The sequence below is a fragment of the Sander lucioperca genome, chromosome 5 (genome assembly GCF_008315115.2).
Source record: "Sander lucioperca isolate FBNREF2018 chromosome 5, SLUC_FBN_1.2, whole genome shotgun sequence".
NCBI classification, from domain to species: domain Eukaryota; kingdom Metazoa; phylum Chordata; class Actinopteri; order Perciformes; family Percidae; genus Sander; species Sander lucioperca.
In genome coordinates this window covers 26941228-26951227 of record NC_050177.1, presented here as the reverse complement: position 1 = coordinate 26951227, position 10000 = coordinate 26941228, and the positions used below count along the sequence as shown (strand labels likewise).

The 10000-nt window shown below is 41.6% G+C and overlaps 2 protein-coding genes across 8 annotated transcripts in view; both read right to left on the bottom strand.

Moving 5' to 3' along the window:
- Positions 1-2288, bottom strand: part of LOC116057888 (autophagy-related protein 16-2-like) — a 24737-nt gene extending 22449 nt beyond the window's left edge. For both annotated transcript variants that reach the window (XM_031310473.2, XM_031310474.2), the window contains exon 1: positions 1704-2288. In XM_031310473.2, the coding sequence (XP_031166333.1) occupies positions 1704-1869 (166 nt within the window). In that variant the 5' untranslated portion in view covers positions 1870-2288. The remainder of the gene's footprint in view (positions 1-1703) is intronic.
- A 1129-nt stretch (positions 2289-3417) lies between these two features.
- The window catches only part of wdr62 (WD repeat domain 62), a 46643-nt gene continuing 40060 nt past the window's right edge, over positions 3418-10000 (bottom strand). For all 6 annotated transcript variants that reach the window (XM_036001599.1, XM_036001603.1, XM_036001604.1 and 3 more), the window contains 3 exons: positions 4953-5021; positions 4185-4291; positions 3418-3811 (listed from right to left, as the gene is read on the bottom strand). In XM_036001599.1, coding sequence (XP_035857492.1) covers positions 3578-3811; positions 4185-4291; positions 4953-5021 — 410 coding nt within the window. In that variant the 3' untranslated portion in view covers positions 3418-3577. The remainder of the gene's footprint in view (positions 3812-4184; positions 4292-4952; positions 5022-10000) is intronic.

Below are 10000 nucleotides of genomic sequence, written 5' to 3'. Positions count from 1 at the left end.
CTGCATTTGCAAATTCTAACATATAAGCATTAATGAGACAATGCACAGGCGGTTTAGTGAAATTCTGAGTCGTCTTTAACCGAGACGGAGACGGTGAGTAATCAGCATCAGACTGAGACAGAGAGGAAGTGGAACAGCATGTGGTTTAGTAGAGACCACGGTGCCTCCGCTAAATAGTCTCTGGAAGGAACTTGTTTTGGTGGAACATGTGTACGCTCAAAAGTAGTTTTAGTTGGGACTTTTTTTTACATAAAATATTCTGACTTTTTTAAAATAAAATATTCTGACTTTTTTACATTAAATATTCTGACTTTTTTACATTAAATATTCTGACTTATTTTGACATGAAATATTCTGACTTTTTTAGATTAAATATTCTGACTTTTTTTTCATAAATTACTTGACTTTTTTACATTAAATATTCAGACTTTTTACATTAAATATTCTGACTTTTTTAGATTAAATATTCTGACTTTTCTTCCATAAATTAAGTGACTTTTTTACATTAAATATTCTGACTTTTTTACATTAAATATTCTGACTTATTTTGACATAAAATATTCTGACTTTTTTAGATTAAATATTCTGACTTTTTTTTCATAAATTACTTGACTTTTTTACATTAAATATTCTGACTTTTTTAGATTAAATATTCTGACTTTTTACATTAAATATTCTGACTTTTTTAGATTAAATATTCTGACTTTTCTTCCATAAATTAAGTGACTTTTTTACATGAAATATTCTGACTTTTTTAAATTAAAATATTCTGACTTTTTTAAAATAAAATATTCTGACTTTTTTTTCATAAATTATTTGACTTTTTTACATAAAATATTCTGACTTTTTACATGAAATATTCTGACTTTTTACATGAAATATTCTGACTTTTTACATGAAATATTCTGACTTTTTTACATTAAATATTCTGACTTTTTTTACAGGAGTCCTGACTGTAATAATGTTTTTTGGATTTGAGTGTTTTAAAAGGTTTGACACCAGGTAGGATTTCTCTGAACCAAACTCCTTTAAAAAAAACCCTCTTTTAAGCATTGTGGTTAGCAAACTGTTAAATTACAAACCGAATTTCAAATGTTGCTTGTTTCCACTATGTTGAATTAAATCTTTCTTTACAGGATTTGCTGTTGACTGTTTTGGGTGTTTTGCGAGGTATGAAACAGAAAGCATTTCTCTAAAGTCATTCTACGTATTGTGGCTACCCAACTGTTAAATTGACAGATTTCTAAATTGAGTTTGGTTCAACTTTCCAGATGTTGTGTCCCCAGTAACCTGACTTCCCCTGTCATATATATCTAAACCAGCCCTTCTGTAATGGTTTTATAAACAGATGAAAGTAGAACTTTTCCCAACCAAACTCCATTTAAAAAAACTGTCTTTTAAGCAGTGTGGTTCGCAAACGCTTACACTACAAACTGGTTTTTGAATTGGTTCAACTTTAGATAAAATCCTTCTTTGCAGGAGTCGTTGTTGTCTACAATACTTTTTGGCGTTTTGCCAAGTATGAAACAGGAAGTAATTATCTTAATACTTTTTTAAGTACTGTGGTTAGCAAACTGTTAAATTGACAGATTTTTCAATGGAGTTTGGTCTGCAACCTGACTTCACATCCCCTGTCATGTCCCAAAACCAGCCCTTCTGTAATGGTTTTAAACAGATTATAAAAGTGTACTTGTGTGTCGTACAGAAGCGGATCAGATCCTGGAACTTGGCGTGCTGGCTCAGGTCTCGGTGCTTCAGCTGACCGACGATGTGTCTCCTCCAGCGGGTCTCCGAGGCGGACCTGCCGCCGCCGCGACCCGGAGCCCCGACCCGGGCGCAGCGCTGCGACCCTCCCGCTGAATCTGTCATGACTGTGCGAGTGGCTAGAAGGGATACAGCAACGGCCGGAAGCTACGCAAGATCTCGGCAAATTTAATAATATTTTAATACTTTCACCCAGGAAACACAGGAGTGTTTCAACCCAAGCCACGATCTTGTTTTTCTAAACTTAGCTAACTAGTCGGTTTGGTGTCTAAACGTAAGGGTAACTCTCGCGGCCGTAGCTGTATCCCCTCAAGCTTCAACCGTGTTGCTGTCACAGCAGCCATGAAGTCCGCAGGGCGCGCTGCTTCTCGGTGCCGTTTCCCCGCTGACAGACGCTCACAGACCGGCCTGGTGTCACACGGAGCTCCGTGGTGAAGCTCCGGGTCTCCCAGCCGCCGCCATGTTTCTTTCCTCTTTCTCTAAAGCGTTTGTTTTGTTGTTTCTTTTTCTTTCCGTACAAAGTCGTCACTCTGATGACGTGGGGCGGGGCTGGGGGGGTGGGCGAGGGCTGGTGGCTCGTGCTGCCAGCTCCCGGGTCTCTCAGCCAATCACCGCCCGCTCTCTAATCTCTCCCCCCACCATTTAAAAAAAAATATTTTTATGTAATTTATCAGTTAAATTAATAATTTATATAAATATATATCTTTTTTTATGAATTATTTTTGCGACAAAAAAACTGGTCAAAGTTTTTTGGGACGGCAGCTTATAGAACCGTAAGTTGTGGGTCATTGACGCGATGCGCTCCGTCTCTACGTCGGTCGGTTGATGACAGAATTAAATCTCGGATGATACGGAGATTATGTTGAATTTAGCTTTCACGATGCGGAGCAGTTTATAAACTAACGTTCAGAGTCGCATTAATCTCACGTCCTGATGTACAGAACTGCTTTATCTTTAATAAGTCGGATGTTTCTATCACATGTTGTACGGAGGTAAAAAGGCAACAAAAGGTAACAAAAATGCGACAAAAGGCAACGTACAAATGCGACAAAAAGCAACGTAAAAAGGCGACAAAAGGCAACTTCAAAAGGCGACAAAAAGCAAGGTAAAAAGGCGACAAAAATGTGACAATAGGCAACGTAAAAATGCAACAAAAGTTAACGTAAAAAGGCAACAGAAGGCAACGTAAAAAGGCGACAAAAAAATGCAACGTAAAAATGCGACAAAAGGCAACGTACAAATGCGACAAAAAGCAACGTAAAAATGCAACAAAAGGCAACGTAAAAATGCAACAAAAGGCAACGTAAAAATGCAACAAAAAGCAAGGTAAAAAGGCGACAAAAATGCAACAATAGGCAACGTAAAAATGAACATAAAAAGGCGAAATGTAAATGTAAAAAATAAAGTTAAAATGCGACAAAAAGCAAAATAAAAAGGCGACAAAAGGCAATTCAAAAGCATGGATGGATGGATGGCAAAAGCATAAAAAAATCATCTTATTAAAATCGTTCACAGAAAGAACCGAGCAGGCCGAGTTATTACACGGCCAAAACATCCGTCAAAACTCGCCATTTTCAGCTCAGAGACGGAGCACATTTCTCAAAGTTTTCTTCATCATCATCATCATCATCTCGCTGAAAATAAAAATCAAACTCTATGAAAGACATTTATTAAAGGACTTAATAAAACAGTTTATGTACAAACTGAGCGATAGTGATTTAAAAACACAAATAAACCAACAAACGTAAGGTGCATTCAAAGTAACACTGATAAAATAAAGTGACTTTTGTCTGTGTTGAGCCTCCGTACACTTTCAGATCCGGTTCAGTTTGTTCTGAGTCATCTGAACCAGCAGCTCCGAGTATTTCTCCAGCAGAGACAGCGTCCCAGCGTCCTGCGGCGTCCCGTGGCCCTGTACCTGCCCGGCGTCCTGCCTGTCTCCGCCCCGCAGGGCTGCCTCCAGCTCACAGAGAACGCCATCAAACGCCCCACGCAGGACGGACGCCCTCTGGAGACGCTGTCCAGAACCACCGGCCTCCGCACACAGCTGCAGGACAGACACATGTTTATATACAGAGAGACAGACAGGCAGAGAGACAGAGAGAGAGAGAGACAGACAGATAGAGAGACGGACAGACAGACAGACAGACAGACAGAGAGAGAGAGAGACAGGCAGACAGACAGAGAGAGAGACGGAGAGAGAGACAGACAGACAGAGAGGGAGAGAGAGAGAGAGACAGACAGATAGAGAGACGGACAGACAGACAGAGAGAGAGAGAGAGAGAGACAGGCAGACAGACAGAGAGAGAGACGGAGAGAGAGACAGACAGACAGAGAGGGAGACAGAGACAGAGAGAGAGAGAGACAGACAGAGAGGGAGACAGTCAGTCAGACAGAGACAGAGAGACAGTCAGTCAGACCTGTTGGTAGAGTTGGACAGCGTGTCTGGCCGTCTCTCTCAGCTCCGTGGCGACCTGCTGACATCGCTGCAGACTGAGCCACTCGTCATCATCACCTGAACCTGAAACTACAAACATCCCATAATTCACCAACATCCCATAATTCCCCTCTTCTCAAGAGCCTGCATGTGCTACCTGTGTTACCTGCGTTACCTGCGTTACCTGTGCTACCTGTGCTACCTGTGCTACCTGTGTTACCTGTGTTACCTGTGTTACCTGTGTTACCTGTGTTACCTGTGCTACCTGTGTTACCTGCGTTACCTGCGTTACCTGTGCTACCTGTGTTACCTGTGTTACCTGCGTTACCTGCGTTACCTGTGCTACCTGTGTTACCTGTGCTACCTGTGTTACCTGCGTTACCTGCGTTACCTGCGTTACCTGTGCTACCTGTGCTACCTGTGCTACCTGTGTTACCTGTGTTACCTGTGCTACCTGTGTTACCTGTGTTACCTGTGTTACCTGCGTTACCTGCGTTACCTGCGTTACCTGTGCTACCTGTGCTACCTGTGCTACCTGTGTTACCTGTGTTACCTGTGCTACCTGTGTTACCTGCGTTACCTGCGTTACCTGTGCTACCTGTGCTACCTGTGCTACCTGTGTTACCTGTGCTACCTGTGCTACCTGTGTTACCTGTGTTACCTGCGTTACCTGCGTTACCTGTGCTACCTGTGTTACCTGTGCTACCTGTGTTACCTGTGTTACCTGTGTTACCTGTGTTATCTGTGTTACCTGTGTGAGGGTCCGACAGCGGAGAGGAGGAAGACGTGGGCGGGTCGACTCCCAAAAACGTGTCTGATTCTAGAAACAGAGACAGAAAGTCACCGTACAGTCCAGATAGTTCAGGACCAGAGTAGTACTCCTAATAGTTCAGGACCAGAGTAGTACTCCTAATAGTTCAGGACCAGAGTAGTACTCCTAACAGTTCAGGACCAGAGCAGTACTCCTAATAGTTCAGGACCAGAGGAGTACTCCTAATAGTTCAGGACCAGAGGAGTACTCCTAATAGTTCAGGACCAGAGGAGTACTTTTTTGACCACCAGTCCCTGTGGCAGGTGGATTTTTAAATCCACCTGCCACAGGGACTTTTTACCAGCCACTTTTTTTTTGCGTTATAAAGGTGAAAACAGGACTTGCTGTGTCTCTATGATCCTGTCCTATTGATGGTAGCCTACTGGTGGACATTGCTCCGTCATCACAAGCTGTAGTAGAGGCCCACCTTGATAATCCTGCATAGGGGCCCTGTTGTTGGCTCGTTACACCACTGCATATAAGAGATGAGATGACTGACAAAATCAGGAGTAGCCTACGCCACCACCACAACAACACACTGGTGAATGGACACCATAACACATGAATGTTTTTTGTATAGTTCTTAAAAATAAAAAAATAAATAAAAAGGAAACTTGTTTTGGGGAGAATAATAATTATTACTATTAATTAATTACTCTAGGCTGAGATTTTCTAGGAACTTTACCAAAAAGGCTCAGGATGCTGCAGACGTTGGTAAAATATGAAAAAGGCTGGTGGATTTAAGACACAAAATAATTTATTGGATGAATCAAATATGAACATATCTGTCATTGTCAGTGGCTTGTTAATCTTTACATTGTTTAGTTAATTTCCTATCCTGGCCTTGGACACACATTCATACGGTTTAATAAAGTAGGCTACTTATTGGACTTATCATTACACTTACAATAACGTAGCTGTCCTCAATTTAGGTCATCCTGTACGTCTCATCTTTTTTCCTGCATCCACCGTGTGCGTTTGTGTGTGTGTTTGTGTGTCTGTGTGTGTGATTGTGTGTGCGCGTCAGTCGCGGGGGAAACGGAGCAGCCCCCCCGCTGCAGAGAGCCGACAATTTGAAACAGCAGCGCTGACTTTAGAGTGAAAAATCGTTCCAGCGTACATTGATGTTAAAATGTCTACAGGTTGGCAGGACGGTCTGAAATGTTTTGACGGTCTTTCGCTGTACGTTTTGTTTGTAATGTGAGATGTTCAAATCACACACACGTCTCGTCTTCATATCAGAAACTAGGAAATTAATTTGACCCGTTCTCACTCCTGATTGGTCAGTGGCTGCACGTGGGATGCTGGGATTGTGTGAGTAATTAAAATGTGATAGAGGGCCCCGGCTGTCAATCAGTGTCTTCCAGTGATGCAGGCCCCTGATTGGACCAGGCCCGTAAGCAACCGCGTACCCTGCTTACCGATAGTTACGAGTCTGAATCACTCAATTCTCATTGGCTACCCGCCAATGTGGCAGGTAGATTGACAGTTTCACCCGCCAATCACAAAAGTTACCCGCATTTGGCGGGTGGGCGGGTGCCAATTTCATGCCCTGATTATTATTATACTATGTACATTTCATGTTTCTTTGCTGTTCCCGTTATGTCCTTTGACCATTTAAAAAAAAACAGTCGGAGATGATCGATATGTTTGTCTTTGACAAAAGGCAACGTAAAAATGCTACAAAAGTTAATGTAAAAATGCGACAAAAGTTAACGTAAAAAGGCGCTAAAAATGCAACATAAAAATGCGACAAAAATTAACGTAAAAATGCAACAAAAGTTAACGTAAAAATGCGACAAAAGTTTACGTAAAAATGCGATAAAAGGCAACATAAAAAGGCGACAAGTTAACGTAAAAATGCAACAAAAGTTAACGTAGAAATGCGATAAAAAGCAACGTAAAAATGCGACAACGTAAAAATGCAACAAAAGTTAACGTAAAAATGCGACAAAAGTTAATGTAAAAATGCGACAAAAGTTAACGTAAAAAGGCGCTAAAAATGCAACATAAAAATGCGACAAAAATTAACGTAAAAATGCAACAAAAGTTAACGTAGAAATGCGATAAAAAGCAACGTAAAAATGCGACAAGTTAACGTAAAAATGCAACAAAAGTTAACGTAAAAATGCGACAAAAGTTTACGTAAAAATGCGATAAAAGGCAACATAAAAAGGCGACAAGTTAACGTAAAAATGCAACAAAAGTTAACGTAGAAATGCGATAAAAAGCAACGTAAAAATGCGACAACGTAAAAATGCAACAAAAGTTAACGTAAAAATGCAACACAAAGCAACGTAAAAACATGGATGCCTGGGTGGCAAAAGCATGATTGACATGATTGATATGTTTATCTTTGCTAATCTACCGTTGCAATTTGGAACGCCATTTTGTTGCATACATGTGCGTTGTTAACAGTGAGATGGCGTAACGTGAATTTATGGATGTTTATTCAGCTACGAGGTTACTCTAACGGGCTAATGTTTTGAGGCTTAGAGCCGTCATAAAGAATGTCTGCAACGTCTTTTGCCGTCCTACTCGTGGCTATATGATTTGATGAGTTCAGTAACTTTCTAGATTAGACATGTTTAAACCTGTAAAGGTGCTGACACACCGACCAGCCTCGAGTCACCGACCTCGCCAGACTGTCAGACGGCCGATTATCGGCTCGGTGAGTCTCCTCTATTAAATGTAGCACTTTGCACTATTCACGTGTATTTTTACGGACTGTGTCTGAAGTCATATTTGAGGTGGTATGTTACACAGTGCATTACGCTCATGTTTAGGGTTGGTTATGGTTTGGTTTTTTTCCGATACCGGTGCCTAAACCGATACTTTTTAAGAAAGTAAAAAAAAAAAAGAAGAAAAAAAGAAAGGTACTAAACAACAGTCGGCGACATTTAAGAACAACTTGTTTGTTACTACGGCCATATGGTCAAAATTAAATGATTTAATAGTAATGTAATAACTATAACTTATAATAAACAATAACTTATTTCACCAGTAAATTGCTGTTGAATGACAAAAACAACCACCAGATGGGAAAAGGGTATTTTACAATAACTTTGAATGCACCGCGAGGCTGTAGGTTACCACTTTCAGTAAACGCACCGTCTGTGTTTTTCCGACGTCGTCATCTGCTGCTGCAGAGCAGACTGTTGAAATACAGTCAGACTTTACACTGTTTAACGTTAGCTGTCAGCATTTAACCTGTTTAATCCAGCTGATAGCTAAAGCTAGGCTAACGTTACCTGCTGGTGAGTGGAGTGGAAAGTCAGGCACCAAAATAAGGCACCCAAATTTTCGTTCTTATTCGGTCTCGTTACTACCGTTTAGGTCGGAACCGGTGCCCTGTTGGCACCACGTTTCAGTACCCAACCCTACCCAACCCTTTTAAACTGAGTGATGTAGAATTGAATTTGAGTTACGGTGATTTTGAATGTGTCAGTGATAAAGCCATGTACAGCTACTAATTAGATATTTTGCATTGCTGTATGCAGATGTTCATATTCTGCCACTGTTGAGAGAGAGAGAGAGAGAGAGAGAGAGAGAGAGAGAGAGAGAGAGAGAGAGAGAGAGAGAGAGAGAGAGAGAGAGAGAGAGATCCTACGGCGAGCCAGTGATCCAGTGATTGTAACCAGTGGCCATCAACCCGCCCAGCTGGTGGACTGCACGCTTCTGGAGACATCATTCAGATGAGAGTTATGAGATCTCCAACGTTGTCACTAGAGATGCACCGATTATAACTTTCTAGGCCGATTGCGATTTCATTTTTTTCTAACCACTTTACAGCACACACATATTTATTTTCTATCTTTTCTTTAATAGAACATGTGTTGAACAGATAATGGATCACTATAAAATAGAACTATATAAATTACTCCTGGTGTGGGACATTCACACACATCTAAAGAGCAATGTTAGAACCATTTCCTTCTTTTCACATCAATATCAACTAAAGAAATGTGATTTAGGTTTTTGGTGTCGTCCCTCCACGCCCTACTTTCTCCTTGCTGGTGTTGCATATTGTAAACTTGTTATTTTCTGCACACACGCTGAAGAATTCCCAAACAGCTGACATGTTGCAGGTTAATTCACCAGGTTCCTACATGTGGAGAATAGCGCCGACACACGCTTCACACCGCGAGCCGGTACACACCACACACGGTGGAGAAGTTGAGAGAAAGGAGAAAGAGAGCGTGCTGTGGCGACCGTGCTGTGGCGTCCGTGCTGTGGCGACCGTGCTGTGGCGACCGTGCTGTGGCGTCCGTGTGTGCGTGCGTCCTTGAGAACTGTAACTGGTATAACTTATGTTGTCAGTTAATTGGAGCGTTGACCAGCATGACATCACCATATGTCAGACTGACCTGCCGGTCGCCGGTCGCGAAAACCGGCCAATTCCGGTCACCGGCCGGTCTGTCGGTGCAGCTCTAAGACCTGGAGCTGAACTGAACATTGAACTGATTGACTGGACTGACTTTTTCTTTTAAACTGACTGACTGTTTTGGGGGATTTCTCATTGTTGTATTTTTCTACGTGTGGTTCACAATCCTTGTGGAATGTTAAAATAAATGTTTTGATGCTTTTGCTACTCCAACAGTAGTCGTAGCCAGAACCTAATTCTGATTAAGATGTCATTAATGCAGCTTACTGTGATATTCTCACTGATGCTCTAACTTACGTTACTATCATGTTTCATAAAAGAGTTCAATTAAACAACTTTCTTCCCCAAAATATATCAAGGTAAAATCACACACACACATAGAGACACACAGACACACACACACACACACACACAGACACACACACACACACACACACACACACACACAGACAGACACACACACACACACACACACACACAGACACACACACACACACACACACACAGACACACACACACACACACACACACACACACACACACAGACAGACACACACACACACACACACACACACACACACACAGACAGACACACACACACACA